Source organism: Nicotiana tomentosiformis, chromosome 6 (genome assembly GCF_000390325.3).
Source record: "Nicotiana tomentosiformis chromosome 6, ASM39032v3, whole genome shotgun sequence".
Taxonomy (NCBI): Eukaryota; Viridiplantae; Streptophyta; class Magnoliopsida; order Solanales; family Solanaceae; genus Nicotiana; species Nicotiana tomentosiformis.
In genome coordinates, this window is record NC_090817.1 from 136,469,470 (window position 1) to 136,490,823 (window position 21,354).

At 39.2% G+C, this 21,354-nt stretch overlaps 2 protein-coding genes across 2 annotated transcripts; one reads left to right on the forward strand and one right to left on the reverse strand.

Annotated features, from left to right (window-relative positions):
* Positions 1-528: 528 nt before the first annotated feature.
* LOC104086558 (protein NPG1) lies at positions 529-7,839 on the forward strand. Its single transcript, XM_009590855.4, has 6 exons — positions 529-668; positions 1,061-1,260; positions 2,002-2,257; positions 2,358-3,568; positions 4,178-4,325; positions 7,265-7,839. Exons 2-6 carry the CDS (start codon positions 1,087-1,089, stop codon positions 7,582-7,584), a joined length of 2,109 nt encoding a protein of 702 aa, XP_009589150.1. The 5' UTR covers positions 529-668; positions 1,061-1,086; the 3' UTR covers positions 7,585-7,839.
* A 701-nt stretch (positions 7,840-8,540) lies between these two features.
* On the reverse strand, positions 8,541-9,460 carry LOC104086562 (protein DOG1-like 3). The gene has a single exon (XM_009590858.4). The coding sequence runs from the start codon at positions 9,412-9,414 to the stop codon at positions 8,650-8,652; it is 765 nt and encodes a 254-aa protein (XP_009589153.1). The 5' UTR covers positions 9,415-9,460; the 3' UTR covers positions 8,541-8,649.
* Positions 9,461-21,354: the final 11,894 nt, after the last annotated feature.

Here is a 21,354-nt window from a genome sequence, read left to right on the forward strand (position 1 = left end):
GACCAGTCATCTTAATTTCTCGAACAGCTTGGACAAATTTAGAAGCAAACGCATGTGCGAGTAAATACCCAATTGTTCTTTTCTATCAATATGAAGGGGTTACGAAAATAAAAAAAAATAAAAATCAATATGAAGGGGTAATTCTGTTTTGAATCTACAAGTAATGTATATTGGGTATATAATTTTCAGTTGCTACAATTTAAAATGATTTATGCCAGCTAAATAAATAATGGAAATCAATCCAAAAATAGAAAACTGAAAGAGGAAGAAATTACATGAAGATTTATTACTTAATCATGATAAATTAATTTATATGCTTAGCTCCATTTATTATTTAATATTAATATTAATATAATACAAGATTTTGTGCATAAAATTAGGGGGATAAGTTTTTTCGAAAACTTGCCGGCGGTAAGTACAAAACTCCCAAATGTGGAGGAATATAAAACCTGGACCGTTTGTACTTTTCTCCCTTTGTTTTTTTTACTAGGATATTCCGAATTATAAGTCAAAACTCAACAACGCTGTCACCATTCTTCTTCTTGTTGTCCTCCTCTTTCTCTTTCCCTCTCCCTTTCTGATCCAGAAAATATTTTGACCCCTTTTGGCTGTACAAATAATAAACCTTTAACACCATTCATCTGCCACCGAAATCCACAACATTTGAGGTAATAGCCCTTCCCTTTTAATCTTATTTTGAAATTCTCTGTGCTTTGATTTTTCAAGATTCAATTTTCATAACTCTCACGGTTTTGGTTATTTCAATGCATAGAATTGTGATTGAAAAATGATATTTTGAGGTGAGTGGTCGCCAAAGTTTATGTTTTTTTTTCTTTCTTTGCATTCTGTTGCATCCTCTCTTCTTCTTTCTTTTTTTATTTTGTGTGTGTGTGTTTTATAAAAATGATGGATCTTTTCACCAATTGGGTAGTTAATATATAGCTTGTTGTATATATTAATATCAAGAACGAAAATGGGCAAAGGCTTTGCACATTTTCTTGAAGCTATAGAAGCTAAGGGATCAAATTGCATTGCTAATGATGCTTTTTTTTAAATGTAGTGAGCATAGAAAGTGGGGGGATAGAGATGTCTGGAAACGAATCAGCAGAATTAGGGCAGGTTGATATTGATCCATCGGTCAGGCAAGTTTGTGCAAATGGGATTTGCATGCAAACAACGGTTGTTGAAGCAAAACTTGATGAAGGAAATATTCAAGAGGCTGAATCTGCATTGCGTGATGGTTTGTCCCTCAATTTTGAGGTCAGTGTTTCCCAAAGTTTATGTCTTTTTTTCCTTTGCATTCCTACTGCATCTTTTTATTTTTCGTGTAACAAACTCATAGTGATAAGTTAGAAGAGAATGCTTTCTTCAATTAGATTTATGGTCGCCCCCGGAATTCTTTTGTGGTGGCTTAAATGTATGAAGGAATTCACTGATTGTGAGTTTGAGAGTCAAGTCACTTTAATCTTTTAGGCTTCAAGTGATAATTCTTGACGATACCCAGTCTCCGCGAGTTGTGAGTTTATATTATTATGTTGTATGCTTTCCATCAATTATAGGCATAATGCCTTACTTAAAGTCTTTGCGAGTTCTGAGTTTTCTCATCTGTTATCATTTGGTGATGCTTTAGGTTTCAGGTGAAAGTCTATGTTCAATTACCTTGCATTAAAGGAATTACAGACTTCGATTGAATAAGCAAAATACATTGTGGCTTCTTGTCTAGAAAAAAGAAACTAAGGACTTTAAAGCTTTTTTTGTTTTGACAGGATTAATATTGGTCGGATTGTATTTAAAACTAGGATTCAGGTCCAATTTGCATGTAAATTTGAAATGCTTGTTGACGTCAATGTATTTTATCTTATTTTCCTGAAAGCACTTTAAGTTGTGTTAATTTATAAATGTTTTTTTCTACTTCCTTTATCTCTCCCTTCCATTGTCATCAGTATGAACTTAAAGGTTTGAAGGCATGCGTTTGCTGAAGATTCATAATTTTGATTGCAGGAAGCGCGAGCTCTACTTGGAAGATTGGAATATCAAAGAGGAAATGTGGAAGGTGCTCTTAGGGTGTTTGATGGTATTGATCTCCAATCAGCCATACAGAGAATGCAGCCTTCTGTTACTGAGAAACAACCTTCTAAAAAGGGCCGCACTCGCAGCGTTGAGTCTGTGCCGGGCGTCTCACAGCATGCTGCTGGTCTGGTCCTCGAGGCCATATATTTGAAAGCAAAGTCCCTTCAGAAGCTTGGGAGACTGACTGGTACAAGGCAATTTCTATAGTTTATCCAAGATAATGAATAATTGCTACTATTTCTTTGATTTGATTATTTACAGACCTTTCTTTGGTTGGGAATTTGTAGAGGCTGCTCGTGAGTGTCAAAGTGTGCTTGATGCTGTAGAGAAGATATTCGATAATGGAATACCTGATGTACTTGTAGAGAATAAGCTGCAAGAAACCGTCAGCCATGCTGTTGAGCTCCTTCCAGAACTATGGAAGCAAGCTGGTTGCTATTCTGAAGCAATGACTGCCTACCGCCGTGCCCTCTTAAGCCAATGGAATCTCGATAATGACTGCTGTGCAAGGATTCAAAAAGCTTTTGCTGTGTTTTTGCTTTATAGTGGGGTTGAGGTATGCCCACCAAGCTTAGCTGTGCAAATTGACGATTCTTATGTACCTAGGAACAATCTGGAAGAAGCAATCCTGCTGTTTATGATTCTGATGAGAAAAGTTTACCTTGGTAAGATCAAATGGGACCCTTCAGTTTTAGAGCACCTTACATTTGCTCTGTCTGTATGCAGCCAAACCTCTGTTTTAGCTAAGCAACTTGAAGAGGTAATGCCAGGGGTACTTAGCAGGATTGACCGATGGCGAGCTTTGGCTCTTTGTTATAGTGCGGCCGGACAGAACAAAACGTCCTTAAGTCTGCTGAGGAAGTCTCTGCATAAGGATGAAGAACCTGATGACATTCTCTCATTGTTGTTGGCCGCTAAAATTTGCTCAGAGGAGGTCTTTCTTGCTGCTGAGGGAGTGAAGTATGCACAGAGGGCAATAACTAATGCACAGGGTTTAAATGAACACTTGAAAGGTGTTGGTCTCCGCATGTTAGGTCTTTGTTTGGGCAAGCAGGCCAAAGTTGCAACCTCTGATTTTGAGAGATCACGCCTTCAATCTGAGGCTTTGAAATCTTTAGATGGTGCAATGGCTTTAGAGAATGAAAATTCAGATTTGATGTTTGAGTTAGGTGTTCAATATGCAGAACACCGTAATCTGGATGCAGCTTTGTGCTATGCAAAAAAGTATCTTGATGTAACAGGAGGATCTGCTGTAAGAGGTTGGAGACTGCTTGCTTTAGTTCTTTCTGCTCAACAGCGCTATACAGAGGCTGAAGTAGTTACTGATGCGGCCTTAGAGGAGACTGTAAAGTGGGATCAAGGACCTCTGCTAAGAATGAAAGCTAAGCTAAAAATATCTCAGTCGCGGCACATGGATGCCATTGAAACTTATCGTTATCTCCTTGCACTGGTTCAAGCTCAAAGGAAATCTTATGGACCATTCAGAAATGCACCTCAGGTTAGATTTTATTTTCTAGTAACTGTATCGGGAACATATATGTATATCTCAGATTTTCCTTTTCACTTCCCACCACCAGATGCCCCATAGTAGTCTGCATTTGGAACTCAGAACTGGGATAGAAGTAACCACCAATGAGATTCTGATTCTGAAATTCCATAGTTACAATTTCAAAACCAGTTTTGACTCCCCCTTCTCCCCTCTGCCTGCCCCCGCTCTCCCCAGAATTAAGAAACAAATTAAATCATTTTACTTGGCTCCTGACTCTCTTGTTAATAGTTGTAATTGCATTCTCAAACAAAAGGATAGTTGTATTTGGGTCTATTGAGGTGCACGAGCGGTTTGGGTGAGTTATCAAACAGTGAGATTGGATGTGTGCATATTTCTTTCTATTGTTATTCTAATGGTCTTACAAATGAAGAGAAGAATACATATTAGGAAAGCCCATTTTACGTTTGCCTGTAGTTGTTCTGTGACTTGCTTTGGTGCCGTACCGCTGAATTTTTTTTAACTTCTATTATGATAGAACAGAAGATGCTTGCCATATATGCTATGTTTCTGGTTCTGACTTCATTAAATTCATTTTCTTTTTGTACTTATCTATTACAGTTGGAGGAAGATAACGTAAATGAATATGAAGTTTGGCATGGCCTGGCAAACTTGTACTCTAACCTTTCACATTGGAAGGATGCAGAGACATGTTTGGAGAAAGCTAGAGCTCTTATCGAGTATTCAGCAGACACTTTGCATACAGAAGGCAAGATTATGAACTTAATTTATAATGACAGATCCAGCTATTTTGTAGTTTATTAATTGACTTTCTTCCTTCGTTTTCTTTACTTGACATTTCGTTTTCTTTACTTGACATCAAATTAATTAAAAGTAAAAAGGTGATTGCAACTAAGACTGAGGTGTTGGCCTAACATGGTTGTGAGTAACCCAAATAGGACTTGGAAAATTACCTCATTCATGCAATTCTGACTCATGTAGGTACTCTTAATATAGAAATAGCAAAATGAAGTGTTGGATCTGCTTATTGTTGGCAGGTTCAGATAAAGTAACATTTGTTACATTCGAATTAGAATTTAGCTTTTCCTTTTTTATGCACCTTTTGCCTGACCTGGGAGAAACCCTCCTAACAGTTTTAAGACAATGCTTCTTGTGTGATCTACATTGCATTAGATTTTTTATGTAATCATTTACAGTAGTATACATTTTATATGTCATTTTAAATAATTTTAGTTTAGTTATAGGAGTAGTAATAACAGGAGAATTGAGAAAGTGCATGGTGCTTGTTTACTTTGTACCTTGTGAAGTTCAAGCATGTTTCTCTTCCTCCTCCTTTAGCATTATGCGCCCCTTCAATGTTTTTACAGCTGTTATCTGAGAACTTTCTGAAATACTAATTTTGATGCTGCATATTTGATCTTAATACAAGCCTTCCAAAGAGATGTAATATTTTAGAGTTTGAAACATGGGATAGATTCCAGGTACTTCTACATTTAGCTCTGCTTCTTTTTTTTTTTTTGGGGGGGGGGGGGGGGGGGGAGCAAAAGATTCATATAGGTAAAACTAACTAGTTAGGATTAAGGCTTAGTTGTGTTGGTATTCCTACACTAGGTATGGTATTCACTAGAAATCTTTTTAGTTTGTTTATATATTTAATATGTCCGTAAAAAATGTAGAGAATGCCTAGTTAGCAAACCCCTAATAGTATTGGATGGAGACGAGTCTAAATAGAGCGGAATGATTATTGAGGATTCATATAACCGAACCCAACAATTTAGGAATTTAGAAATAGCTGACTTGCTGAAGTTGCTTTTGTTTCATTTTTCTTTTCTAGGAAGGTTGGTGGGGAGGGAGGGGAACTTACCTCTAAAACGTCACAAACTCTGGTATAGGTGAAGTTTACTGAAACTTGAGTAAATGTTACTATAAGCAAAATCTTAACTTAGTTTTCTTCTAAAATACCAAACATAGTGTATGGCGTCCATTGTGCCATCAGAGTTTTGTAAAGAGTAATTAAGATTTTAATGAGTCACTTCACTTTATGGTATTACAAAATCAACATGAAGCTCTACCATTCTAAGCTTTTCTGATTCATTTGCTTTCTGGTTATGAGAAGTTCTTAATAGACACAGTTCAAAACTACTTAATGTTTTTTCTATAAATGAGTGGTAGAGGGGAAAAAATGACACCTAGTAATTACGATCCTTCCTATTATTTATTTTGTCACAAACGCGTCTTAAGCATTTTGAGGGTCTTGTAAACTAGCTTCATGATGTCCCTTGTCCTACAAAGACTTCTCTGTGTTTGGAGAGGAGGGGAACAATGATATAGTTTGAAATTCTACCATCCCTTTCGCTTATTGATGAAGAGGGTAGAGAATGTTCAAAGAAGTAAAATTCCTCAACTGCAGAGACCAAATATTTTATTCTGTCTTGAACATCTAACAATATAGGCCCAACTTCTTTGACAAATTCTCTCCGAGATGAAGAAAGAAAACTAAATAATTCTCATACATTTACCCTTCTTTTATTTCTTTTCCTTTCCCTTCTCTCTGATCATTAGGAGCCGATGTACCACTATAGTTACGGATTCAGTTGAACTTATAACTTTCGAAGTGGAGCATAAATTTATGTGTAAAACTTCACTAAAGTTGCAATAGATAGTAGACATGAACCCATAATTTTAAAAATATAATAGGTTTAATGTTAAAAACATTAAAGGTTAAACTCATAGATTTTAAATCCTGAATCCGCCTATATTGATCATAGCATTTTCCCCCTCTACAAACAGAGAGGTGCTACTCTTTTGGGTGTGAAGTTATAGAAACACTGTTAGAAACTTCGACCCCCAGTGGCCTTCTTGTTTCTCTGAGAATACACGGGAGTAACAAGATGTCTGTATTGCTTGAAAATTGTTCTAATTTAACATTCAACTCATCATACTATCATAGTGTAATAGGCAGTGAAAGTAGAATGCGTTGAAACACTAGTTGAGATGCGTACAAGCTGGTCCAGACACCAGTGTTACCAAGAAAAGTAGAAAAGCCCTGGAATTAAAGTTGGAAATCAAGGAGAGTGGAGAAACTTTTGAACAAAATGTTGTCTATGGCTTTGTTTTTGTCTATATTAGTGCGCTTGTAGTTGTATTTCTCATTTCTAAGAAAATGATGACAAGTTTGGTGGTTGTCTAGCGTCATTGACAGCAATGAGTTGACATTGAAAAGAGGCAATTTCACCAACAACCAAAAAAAAAAAAAAAAAAAAAATTTATTAATAAAAGACAATTTCACCAACAGAATTCTTCTGTATTGTGGTTATGGATATTTAGATAGTAATTATTAGAGCAGTAGTCTAATACTGAGTAAAACTTACCACATTATGAGGTATGATAAGGCTGCATACTTGTTGCCGTTACTTCTTTTCATTCTTTCTTTAGCCGAGGGTCTATCGGAAACAACCTCTTTGCCCTTTCAGGGTAGGGGTAAGGCTGCGTACATCTTACCCTCCCCAGACCCCACTCGTGAGAATTCACTGGGCTTCTTGTTGTTGTTGTTGTTGTTGATAAGGCTGCTTGCTTACATATCAGCTGCGCTTTTCTCTTCAATACCTAAAAGCTTCCTTCTTAACATGAGGGAAAAAGATAAGCAGGGTAAACTTCTATTGATTCTTCTATTTCATTTTGTTTCAGGTGTGATGCTTGAAAGACAGGGCGAAAATGACAAAGCCTTGGCTGCTTATGTAAATGCACTATTAGTAGAGCCTAATCATGTGCAATGCAAGATCTTGCTTGGTGCTTTATTGGCTAAAATGGGGTCGAAGATGTTGCCATTGGCAAGAGCATTATTCTCAGATGCATTGAAGATCGAACCTACCAATCGCATAGCTTGGTACCACTTGGGATTGGTTCATAGAGACGATGGACGGGTAGCTGATGCTGCTGATTGTTTCCAGGCAGCTTCCATGCTTGAAGAGTCTGATCCCATTGAAAGCTTTAGTTCCGTTATTTGAACTATTCCAACCATCTAAAGGTCAAATGCTTATTCTTTGATTCTTTTATTTATACTGGTTTTGGTCACAATGTCCAAAATCATCCTTAGATAACATACAATTAGGAGGTTTTTTGGGGATAATTACATCAATGTTTTAAGAATTTTAGATTAATTGTACTATATGATCTATTGGACAGTCCTTGGAACCCTAAATGTTGGATTTTTTTGCTCGTTCCTCAAAATAGAGTTGCTTCTAGCCTGCTCAACTACTAAACGTGTTGAAGACTATCAATATTCTGCTGCTTTTTCCTTCTTAGTTCCCGATTTCATCCTTACATCTTATCTAGTTTTCATTCGTTCAGTAGATAAACTTCATGTTATTTGTAAGTGTTTTTTGTTTATGAGATTTGGTAAAGAATTATTGTTCTCTTTCTGTTTCAAAATGTTCAAAAGTTTAAGCAAATATTATCATTTCCTCAACTTGCTTCACTTCCTCTCCTCAATTTTAGAATATCATCTTTGGAAATGTAGCTTCTGGTTTCTCTTTCTAGTCAATTCTCATTGATGAAAGTTGTGGTTCCACAGGAAGATAAAGTTCTTAAGATTTGGCTGATTCGAGCCATAGAATAAGCCATTGATGCTAGCATCAGGGTAGGCTGTCTATATCACACCCCTGCGGGGTACGATTTTTTCTCGGACCCTGTGTGAACGGGAGATGTTTTATGCACCGAATTGCCTTTTTTGCTGAGTTTGTTTAGTGATCAATGATAAAAATCTCGCAGCTGTTACTTTAGCAACATATGGAACCGCTAATCAATGGCCTTCCGGCAAGTCGGTGCACAAGTTTTAAATTTTTTTTTTTTTTTTTAACTCTGTGCTCAGTCAAATAACATTAAATAGAACAGGAGGACGGAAGAATAGAGTACTTGTAGGTGCAAAAAAAATTCAAACATCAAAACAAGAAGTATCCTAAACTAGTACAAAACAAATTAAACAAGTTCATCAAACTAAAATTATCCAACCATACATGTTTTTCTTTTAAGTTAATTGGCAGATATAAGAAATACCAAAACAACTAAATGAATTAGTTGGTATGATCATGATCTCTCTTCTTTCCCCATTGTTGGATACAAAGCCTAATCTTCTTAGCTGCTGCTAAGTATTCCACAGCTTGAGCAGGTTCAAGTATAACCACAATCTCTTTCAATGTCTTCATCCTCAACTCATCAGCTTCCTCCATTATAGCTGCCATGTATTTGCTATGTTTATCCAACGGTTCATCTGCATTCTCACACTCTACATCATCATCTCCATCTTTCTTCTTCTTCGTCTTGCTAATAAGCGGCTGGTCTACTATCTCTTCTTGCAAGCTAGCCAATCTTGACGAGAGCTTCCCTTCTTCTCGAATCGTCTTGTTTTGCAACTCGTCCACCATATTCATTTGTTTCGCCGTAAACTCACGGATTTCGCCATTTCTTGTTATCCCCTTAAGAAACTGAGTAATATGAGACTCGATTTCCATACCGCAGAAGAGAGCGTAAATGAGACGTACGAATGAAGATGGTCTGCACCCACCAATCCATAGGACTGAGTTCTCCAATGGGGTGCACGAGGTGGGTGCAAAGAATGGTGACACATCCTTTTTGGCTAAGCGACTACGGTTGTTACAGTAGTCTTGGAAATGGTTTATAATTTTATCAATGAGTTGAGTTTGTTTTTCTTCATCTTTTGGGCTGTTTTTGGGAGCTGCTGCAGCTTGTTCAAGTTCCCTTAGTTCTTCATGTTGCAGATTCATCCAAGATTCATATAAGCATTCTAGCTCATTGTTTTTGTTGTTTGAACTTTTCATTTTATTTTTCTGAGAATTAACGAGTTTGTTTCATATGGATTTGATGTTGGTATATTCATGCCGTAATATATAAGGTTCAATTACCTGAAAAAGGACAAAAACAAAACTGAAAAATAATGACAAGAAGCAACTGGACTATCGTTTTTTGTCACGCAATTGGGATATTTGCTGAATAGGTGCAAACTTCAAACGTCGTGTTTTGTCGACATGCAAGAGAAGATAAATCTTGATTTATTTCTTTTCCGTCTTGTTAAGTTATCTAAACTTGTATTTCTTGCACATATCGAGGTTGTTGATTTGCACTATAAAATTTGTGCAAATCTAGTCCCGCACCATCACTCAACCATCATCATATTTCTTGTGGAATTTGGATTGCGATATCAGTTCTAAGGCTCAACATATTCAAAGTTATTTTTAATATAATATATTTTCTTCGTTCTAATTTATGCAAATTTGTTTGATTGAGTACGGAATTTTAAAAAAATAAAGATTTTTAGAATTTATGGTCCTAAACAAGTCAAAAATGGGTACAGAGTATTTGTGTGATTATAAAAGCTTCTCATTAAGGGTAGAATGGTAAGTTTAAGCAAAATTATTTTCAAATTTAGAAATGGTTCATTATTTTTGGAACGGACCAAAAAGGAAATAAGTTCACATAAACTGAAACGGATATAGTAATATTATCCGCTTTGAATCAAGCACATACGATTTTTCTCATAAAACATCGCATCATTAAAAGATGTCTATACCTTATATAGTAACTTCCAATTTTTTTTAAAGAATTTTATTCGCACACCCAATAAAATTTAATTACATAAATATAATTTTTTTATATATTATATTAAAATATTGAATCCGTTTAATATATATATATATATAGAGAGGGGTTCAAATCTCAAGGATGGTATATATGAATTTTATTTTGATCGTCTTATCAAAATTTCTTGCTCCAACGAACCCATTAATGTCGTGGCCTTATAAGTGACAAAACAAAAAGGAAACTCTTTAATTAAATAAGATAAGAGAGGAAAATTCAAGAGAAGAAAAGAACAAGTGTAGCACGGGCAAAAAAGGTAGTAAATCTCGGAGCTCCGAAATCTGAATCCTCTGCAGGGTGCCAACTGCCAACCTTAGCTTGTGTCCGTAATTTCACCGCATAAAAAATATGTCATATCTAAAAATAGTACTTTATACGGGTAAAACCGAGCTCATGATATACTCCGATTTCCAATAGGGTAAAACGAGCTCGAGATATGATTGCGAAGGATCGGAATCGAAATAAAGGTCTCATCGGGTCAGAATCCGGAGACACGTTGTCTGCCTTCGAAAATATCCGGGGGAGGGGGGGGGGTCATGATTAGAGATCGATCCAAATCCTGAAAGACTTCGGAGAACATTGTCGAGCAATCAAGTACGACCAGCAGAAGGCCGTAATATTCGCGACAGGTCAAATATCACGGCATGGATCTCGGCACGTATCGATGAACAACCGGCAATCAGTTAAATAGAAATTTTTTACCTTTTATAGAGTTGTACTTAGAGTAGGATTCTCCTACTATATAAAGGGACGGTCTAATAATTCATTAGGCACATTGTAACACACATTCCAAAGTAATATACTACTATTTCCACCGTTATTGTAAGCTTTTCTCTCGTTCATAAAAGTTGTCCATTGTGAGCCCGGATCGAGGGTGAATGCTTCACTAAGGCTGGAATCATCCTCCTCGCGTGGTTTTAATTTACTCTATCTTTACTTGTCCATTCTAACTCAATTTATCGTTTTGTATCAAATTAATCCGCATATCTTTAAAACCACTTACAAATTTAATTGTTATCCGATTTTCAGGGTAAACAGTTTGGCGCCCACCGTTGGGGCTAAGGAAGATAGTGGCAATTTGATATAAATTTCCATAACACACCCTACTTCACACTTGCTCTTTGGAGTGTCTTTGATTTCAGGTCAAAGTTTGAAATGTAGAACTCTCAATCTGCCCCTCTAAACATGGATGTTGAGTCTGGCCACCATAGCGAGAACAATAATACGGTGCCCGGACCCGATCGACGCCAACTCATATATGGCCATTAACACGAATTTGCCTATCGTTCCTGGGAACATCATCCGCTGGGGAGTCCGGTCGGTAGCCCAAATTGCTCGTGACGATGAAGGAGATAGGATCAACTTACGGGTGATCTTCAAAATGTTGCCGGCTCAGCAGGCAGCGATAGCCCAACTGCAGAACCAAAGTCACGCTCCTAGTAGAGTTGAACCCGAACCGTCCCGGAAAAATACTCGCAGAAATGTACCAGCCACAGATACGCCAAATGAAGTTGAACCCGGGACCAACCCTGAGATAATAAAGATGCTCGAAGAATTGATAAAACAGGTAGAAACGGGAAAAAAAAAATTGAAGCCAACGGCAAGAAGGTGGAGACCTACAACTCTAGGGTCGACCAAATCCCCGGAGCACCACCGATATTGAAAGGCCTAGACTCCAAAAAGTTTGTTCAAAAACCTTTTCCTCCTAGCGCAGCGCCGAAGCCGATCCCGAAGAAGTTTTGCATACCTAAAATTCCTAAGTACAACAGAATAACTGATCCAATTGAATATGTGACCTCGTACACGTGTGCGATGAGATCTAATATGTCCTGCTGAAAAAGTTCAGAGAGACCTTGTCAAAAGGAGCAATGATATGGTATCACAAGTTGCCCCCAAATTATATTGACTCATTTTCTATACTTGCAGATGCTTTTGTAAAAGCGCACGCTGGAGCCATTAAGGTCGAGACCAGGAAGTCGGACCTTTTCAAGGTAAAACAAAGAGATAACGAGATGCTCAGGGAGTTCGTGTCAAGGTTTCAAATGGAACGGATGAACCTGACGTCGATGCCAGACGATTGGGTCGTCCAGGCCTTCGCCCCAAGGACTCAATACTCGAAGCTCATTGGCTTCGCAGTAGTTGAAGCAAAATCTGGTAGAATATACGGCTGTAACTTGGGCCGATGTACATAACCGGTACCAATCAAAAATTAGGGTAGAAGATGATCAGCTTGGGGCCCCTTCCCGGTTTGTTTATCCCGTCTGAGCTAATGATAGATCCAAAAGAGACGTTGATCATGAACCAAGGTCAAGTAGAGATCGGTATCAACCGTACAACGGTGATTGTAGGGGTAACGGGTCTGGACGAAACCCTGTGAGAAGTGAAAGAAGAAGCGATCGGTGTCAAAATAACCGAGGATTCATGAGTAAAAATGGTTTCGACAGGCCCATCGGGCCTAAAGAAGCGCTGAGGTTATCGGAGTACAACTTCAATGTCGATGTTGCTGCTATCGTATCTGCCATCGGACACATCAAAGATACCAAGTGGTCTCGACCTATACAGTCCGATCTAGCCCAAAGGGATCCCAACTTAATATGTAAATATCATGGCACTCACGTCCACATAACAGAGGATTGCCGACAATTGAGAGAGGAAGTAGCCCGGTTATTCAACAACGGACATCTCTGAGAGTTCCTGAGCGATCGAGCCAAAAACCATTTCAGGAATAGAGATTCTAGTAAGCAGATCGAGTAGGAGGAGTCTCTGCCCGTCATTAACATGATCACCAAGGGGGTCGACGTTCCCCAGGGACCGATGTTAAAGCGCACCAAATATCCATCACAAGGGAAAAATGGACTCGAGATTACGTACCAGAAGGAACATTGTCTTTAAACGACGAGGACGTTGAAGGCATCGTACATCCCTACAACGATACATTAATAATATCTGTACTCATAAATAAATCTCGAATTAAGTGTGTGTTAATTGTTATAGGTAGTTCGGCCAATATCATTAGATCGAGGGTCGTGGAACAACTAGGTCTACAAGACCAAATCGTACCTGCAGTCAGGGTTCTAAATAGATTCAACATGGCATGTGAGACAACTAAAGGGAAGATAACATTATCGGTGAACACCGCCAGAACCATTCAGGAAACAAAATTCTGCGTGATCGAATGAGACATAAGGTACAATGCTCTGTTCGGGAGACCATGAATTCACAACATGAGGGCAATTCCCTCGACGATGCACCAGGTGCTGAAATTCCTGACGCCATGAAGGACTAAAACAGTTTACGGAGAACAACCGGCTACAAAGAAGATGTTTGCGGTCGACGAGGTGATCCTGGTATCCGTACTTTCGACGTTGAAGGGTCTAGGTCCGGTGTCCAGAGACGAAACCAAATAGCAATTACAGATACCTCCCTCGATCGAACCGGAGAAGCATGGGATGGATGAGGACAACGACTACGTTCCTAGGTCTTTCATAGTCCCTGATGATTTCGACGCCCCCAAATCAACAGTCGAAGAACAGGAGCAAGTCATATTGATCAAGCATATGTCTGATCGTAAGGTACACTTGGGCACGGGGCTAAGTCTCGAGCTCAGGAAAAAACTCATTCAATTCCTTATAGCTAACATAAATTGTTTTGCTTGGTCCCACCTCGATATGATGGGGATTCCGCCGGAGATAACTACTCACAATCTAAGCCTGGATCCGAGGTTCCATCTGGTCAAGCAGAAAAGGAGGCCTCAGCCCGAAGTCAAGCATGCATTCATCAAGAACGAGGTATCTAAACTTCTTAAAATAGGGTCCATCCGGGAGGTTAAGTACCTAGATTGGTTAGCAAACATAGTAGTAGTCCCTAAAAAGGGGAATAACTTAAGAATATGTGTAGACTATAAAGACTTAAACAAGGCATGTCCCAAGGAATCTTTCCCTCTGCCAAATATCGATCGCATGATCGATGCCACGGCCGGCCACGAGATCCTCAGTTTTATCAACGCCTACTCCGGGTACAACTAAATTCGGATGGACCCGGACGACCAGGAAAAAACATCCTTCATCACTAAATACGGTACCTACTGCTATAACGTAATGCCATTCGGACTAAAAAACATTGGTGCCACTTACCAACGCCTAGTAAATCGGATGTTCGAAGAGCAAATAGGAAAATCAATGGAGGTTTACATTGACGATATGTTGGTTAAGTCCCTACGAGCAGAGGACCATTTGAAACATTTGCAGGAAACCTTCAATATATTGAAGAAATACAATATAAAGTTGAACCCGGAAAAATGTGCATTCGGAGTCGGGTCCAGGAAATTCCTCGGATTCATGGTGTCCAACCGGGGAATCGAGATTAATCCCGATAAAATCACGGCCATCGAGTACATCACCATTGTGGATAATGTCAAGGTCATTCAAAGGTTAACCGGGCACATATCCGCTTTGGGTCGATTCATATCGAGGTTTTCCGATAAGAGCCATCGGTTCTTCTCACTGTTGAAGAAGAAGAATAACTTCTCATGGACCCAGAGTGCCAACAAGCCTTGTAGTAACTCAAGCGGTACCTCTCGAGCCCATCTTTGCTTCATACTCTGAAGGCAGACGAACAGTTGTACTTGTACTTGGTGGTATACGAGGCAGCGGTAAGTGGAGTCCTGGTCCGGGAAGAGGAAGGTACGTAATTTCCTGTCTATTAGGTTAGTAGAACCCTAGGCGAGGCCGAAACTAGGTCCTCACCTAGAAAAATGTGTGCTCGCTTTGCTAAGCGCCTCTAGGTAGCTAAAACCGTATTTTCAATGCCATCAGGTATGTGTTATGACTACTTACCCATTAAGAAACATAATGCATAAGCCCGAGCTCTCGGGACGATTGGCCAAATGGGTCGTGGAGATCAGCGGGTACGATATCGAATATCGACCTCAAACCGCCATCAAATCTCAAAGTTTGGCGGACTTCGTGGCCGACTTCACGCTGGCCCTAATTCTTGAGGTCGAGAAGGAGTTATTGTTGAACTCGGGGAACTCTTTCGGAATCTGACCCTCTTTACGGATGGTGCCTCGAATGCAAAAGGTTCCGGACTTGGCATCGTGTTGAAGCCACCGACGGGTAATGTAGTTAGGCAATCTATTATAACTATAAAATTGATTAATAACGAGGCCGAGTATGAGGCCATGATTGCAGGTCTTGAACTGGCTAAAAGCTTGGGGACCGAGGTTCTCTAAGCTAAGTGAGACTCCCTCCTCGTGGTGAACCAAGTCAATGGAACGTTTGAAGTCCAAGAGGAATGAATGCGAAGATACCTGGATAAGCTACAGGTAACGTTACATCGGTTCAGGGAATGGACTTTACAACATGTACCTCAGGATCAAAACAACGAGGTCGATGCTCTTGATAACTTGGGATCGTTAGTCGACGACGATGAATTCAACTCGGGAACGGTCGTACAACTCATGAAATCGGTAGTGGAGGAAGGCCATGCCGAGATAAACTCGACAAGCTTAACCTCGGACTGGAGAAACAAATACATAGATTACCTGAAGACCTAAAAACTTGCCTCAAATCATAAAGAATCAAGAGCTCTGCGTACGAAGGCGGCCCGGTTCAGTTTGTTCGAAGATGGTACCCTATTCAGAAGAGCATTCGATGGCCCACTAGCCATATGTCTGGGACCGAGAGACACCGAGTATGTTTTGAGGGAAGTCCATGAGGACACCTGCGGGAACCATTCGGGCGCCGAGTCATTGTTTCAGAAGATAATCAGAGTCGGCTACTACTGGATTGACATGGAAAAGGATGCAAAGGAGTTCATACGAAAATGCGACGAATGTCAGAGGCATGCTCCAATGATCCATTAGCCCGGGGAACCGCTGCATTCGGTCTTATCACCCTGGCTGTTCATGAAATGGGGAATGAACATCGTTGGTCCCCTGCCTTGGGCACCCGGTAAGGCTCAATTTATCTTATTTATGACTGATTATTATTCTAAGTGGATGGAAGCCCAAGAATTTGAGAAAGTTAGAGAGAAGAAGGTTATTTATTTCATATGGGACCACATAATATGTTGATTCAGAATGCCGGCCGAGATCGTGTGCGACAATGGGAAATAGTTCATCGGCAGTAAAGTGAGCAAGTTTTTTGAGGACCATAAGATCAAAAAGATCATATCAACGCCCTATAACCCTAGTGGGAATGGGCAAGCAGAGTCCACGAACAAAATCATAATTTAAAACCTCAAAAAGAGGTTGACCAGCCAAAGGGAAATGGAAGGAAATCTTTCCCTGAAGTCCTATGGTCATATCGTACGACCTCAAAATCTAGTATCGGGGCCACCCCGTTCGCATTGGTCTATAGTGCTGAAGCTCTTATACCGGTCAAAGTAGGAGAACCGAGTCCCAGGTTCTGATATGCGACCGAAGAGTCAAACGACGAGGAAATGAGTATGAACCTGGAACTGTTAGATGAAAGGCACGAGGCTTCCCTCATCCGGTTGGTCGCCCAAAAGCAAAGGATTGAAATATATTACAATCGGAGAGCCAACATTTGACACTTCAATGTCGGGGACTTGGTGTTAAGAAAGAAGACACTGAGCACCCGGAATCCAAACAAAAGCAAGTTGGGACCGAATTGGGAAGGTCCATATCAAATTATTGAGATCACCGGCAAAGGATCGTGCAAACTCAAAATGGTGAACGGTGAGCGGCTACCGAACAACTGGAACATAACCCACTTAAAACGATACTACTGCTAAGGTACGACTCCATTCATTACTTTTCTTTAAATATTTTACGGATTGGACTAACACTTGCAGGTAACGACCAAGGAATGATGCAACTATTAGGCCTGAAAGCACGTGTTGCACTCTTTTTCCCTTGAACGGGTTTTGTCCTAAATGGGTTTTCCGGCAAGGTTTTTAATGAGGAAACAATGGATCGTACTAACTTAGAACTAAATACCGACTATGAACCGGAGTCAAGGTTCACATCAACAGTATCTGATACCTCTCTAAGATCGGCCTCGAATACTGGGGGCCATCTGTCACGACCCAAAATCTGACTAGTCGTGATGGCACCCAACCCAACCCGCTAGGTAAGCCAATTATCAACTATCTAATTCCAATGAATTTAATAAGGAAATTAATTAAAAGAAAACATATGAAACCAATACATTTCCCCAAGAACTGGTAGTACAAATCATGAGCTTCTAAGAATAGAGTTTACAAAGCTGGTATGAAATAAATACATCATCTGTTTGAAAAGTATATAAACAGAGTTTTATGAATCTAAAGCTACCATGAACAAGAGGCAGCTACAACCGGAATGCATGTACACCTTCAGATCCACCTCCCAACGAACACAACAACATCAGCAGCTAACATCTGCACGCAAGGTGCAGAAGTGTAGTATGAGTACAACCGAGCCCATGTACTCAATAAGTAACAAACCTAACCTTAGGTTGAAAGTAGTGATGAGCTTGTACCAAGGTCAGGGTCCAGCTCCAATAACCAACAACAGTTCATAACAACATAAAGCAAGTAATACAAGAAGTAACTCAAAGAATAAATGCTCAGCTACATCATGATTTCTAAAAGTAATTCTGCCTTTCCAGTGTATCAGTGAAAATCCAAATCATTTACCAAAAATATAAGTAAATTTGAAAACAGTAAAAAAGAAATTCCAAAATTCCTTTCAACAATGATAAGATGTTTTATTTTCTTTCCAGATAACCACTGGAAAATGCATCACTATGCCCATATGCCAATATGTGTGAGAAGTCATGAATGACGTGATACCATACAACATGAGAAAAATGCATATCTATGCATGTATGTCAAATGTGCATGTCAATGCGATGCAACTCAGTGATAAAATCATATGCATATTCTCAGAGTATCATTTCACTCAATCCTCCCAATTACCCAGTCCTCCCAGTTAGGGGTGTTCATGGTTCAGTTTGGGTCGGTTTTTGCCTAAAAAGAAACCAAACCAAGTAAGTCGATTTTTCAAATATTGGAACCAAACCAAACTAATTAAGTCGATTTTTTATCGATTCGGTTTTTGTAGGTTTTTCGGTTTTTTCGGTTATTTATCGGTTTTTTCTTAAATATGAGACATACACTACAAAACGCATATTCCGGCGACTACATTTTCAACGTAACACTATCAAACTAATTGCTCTTTGAGAAATCTATCATTTATCGAGATATATTGATGATAATTGACTCAAATAGTGATGAATAATTTAAGTACTCAATTAAAAATTGATTATTTTTAACATGAAATAAATTCTTGTACTTAGCAAAAGAAAACTACCAATCAAACTAGAAGACAAAGAATTAGATTATTATAATAGCAAAGAACTAGACCAAAAATACAAATGACTAATATGTACCATAAAATTTCAGAAACTTTATATAAAAATATACATATATATAGGTGTAATAATAAATTTATATAGCTATTTTTATAGTCGGTTTGGTTCGGTTTTTTTCGATTTTTTTCTATTAAAACCAAAACCAAACCAAATTTGATCGGTTTTTAAAATTTAAAACCAAAACCAAAACAAACCTAAAAAGTATCGGTTTTTTAGTCGGTTTGGTTTGGTTTTCGGTTTGGTTCGGTTTTTCGATTTTTTATGAACACCCCTACTCCCAGTCACTCAGTCCTCACAGTCACTAATTCCTTACAGTCACTCAGTCCTCCCAATCGCTCAGCACTCGGCACTCGCACTCAGTAGGTACCTGCGCTCACTGGGGGTATGTACAGACTCCGGAGGGGCTCCTTCAGCCCAAGCGCTATAATCTGCACAGACAACTCACGTGTTGCACGGACAACTCACATGCTATAGTATTAATATTTGTATCTGCACGGACAACTCACGTGCTATAATAAGCCAATCTGGCCTGCTGCGGCGGGCAACCCGATCCCATAATAATAAAGTATATAAAGCCAATATGGGTTGTTGCGGTGTGCAGCTCGATCCCATAATTATCCTCACAATCAGACCCTCGGCCTCACTCAGTCATCAATCTCTCCAGTCTCTCGGGATCACAATGTCATGAAACTAGCCCAAAATGATGATATGATGTGCAGCAGAGACTGGGAGATGATATGAAATGAATGAACACGACTGAGTATGAATTTACAATTTAAACAAATAAATCGACACTAGAAATGACCTCTGTGGGTCCCAATAATACCAACATTTGCCTAAGCATTATTTCTGACACGAGTCACAACTCGATAACTCTAGTACGTAGAGATTTCATGATTATAGATAAGTTCAGGTAACTACACAGTACCACAGGAATAACAGGATCACAGTTCAAACGGTGCACGCTCACACGCCCGTCACCTAGCATGTGCGTCACCTCAACATCAAACACATACCACGTATAATCGGGGTTCATACCCTCAGCTCTAAGATTAGAAGAGTTACTTACCTCGAACAAGACGAATCCAATGTCGAGCAAGCTAAACAATGCTCCAAAAATTCCTTTCTGCGCATATCAACTTCTAAATAGCTCGAATCTAGTCACAATAAATTTGATTTAGTCCACAAAATTATAGGAATTAATTCCATATCAAAATACTAATATTTTTCACAAAATCTGAAATTACACTCCAAAAATTGCCTGTGGGATCCACGTCTCGGAACCCGACAAAAGTTACAAAATATGAACGTCCTTTCAACCACGAGTCCAACCATATAAATTTTACTCAAATCCGACATCAACTCGACCCTCAAATCTTCAAATTTAACCAAGAGGGTTTTCACAATTTTTCAACTTAATTAACTAATTAAATGTTAAAAACAACCGTTAGTTCGGGTAATTTAACCAATATTGAGTTAAGAACACTTACCCCGTTGTTTTTATTGAAAATCTCCCAAAACTCGCCTCTTCTCGAGCTCCAAATCGGTAAAAATGGAAGTCCCATTTTCAGAACTTAACCTCTCTGTCCAGTTATTTACTCTTCGCGGTCGCGAAAAATACTTCGCGATCGCGAAGCACAATAATTTCCAGCCCAAAATTTTCCCTGTGCGATCGCGAAAAACCAATCGCGATTGCGAAGAACAAACTCCCCAACTCTCCCAGACAGCCTCTATTATAATAGTCATAACGTTTTGTACAAAACTTCAAATGACAAATGGTTTGACTTTCCGAAAACTAGACATCAAGGGATACAACTTTTATTTTTGGATCATCTCCAAATTCCTTATAGATTGCGAGATATAAGCTTCTAAAGTCGGGTCAATGCAGTAGAGATTTTGTTCTACGCGATCGCGAAAGGGCTTCCGCGATCGCGATTCACAATGCCCCAAACTGTTGTTTGCTCTTTGCGAATGCTACCAAATATTCGCGATCGCGATGCACACCCCTGTAGACAAAAACCAGCAATTAAAAATGGCCTAGAAATGGTCCGAAACCACCTCGAAACTCACCCGAGTACCTCGGGACCTCAACCAAATATACCAACAAGTCCTAAAACATCATACGAATTTAGTCAAAGCCTCAAATCACATCAAACAATGCTAAAACCACGAATCATGCCCCAATTCAAGCTTAATGAAACTAAGAAATTTCAACTTCTACTTTTGATGCCGAAACCTATCGAATCAAGTCCGATTGACCTCAAATTTTTCACATAAGTTATAAATGACATAACGGACCTATTTCAATTTTCATAATCGGATTCCGACCTCGATATCAAAAATTCAACCCCCCGGTCAAACTTCCCAAAAATTCAACTTTCGACATTTCTGGCCTAATTCCACTACGGATCTCCAAATAATTTTTCGGACACGCTCCCAACTCCAAAATCACCATACAGAGCTACTGGAATCATTAGAATTCGAATTCGAGGTCGTTTACACATAGATCAACATCCGGTAGATTTTTACAACTTAAGCTTTCCATTTAAGAGACTAAGTGTCTCATTTCACTCTAAATTCTTTCCGGACCCGAACTAACTAACTCGATAAGTCATACAATAGCTATAAAGCACAAACGGAGCAGTAGATAGGGGAACGGGGCTATAATACTCAAAACAACTGGCCGGGTCGTTACACCATCACCCTCGGGTAACGATTTTAGCAAGGACGGAAACTCCATGCTCA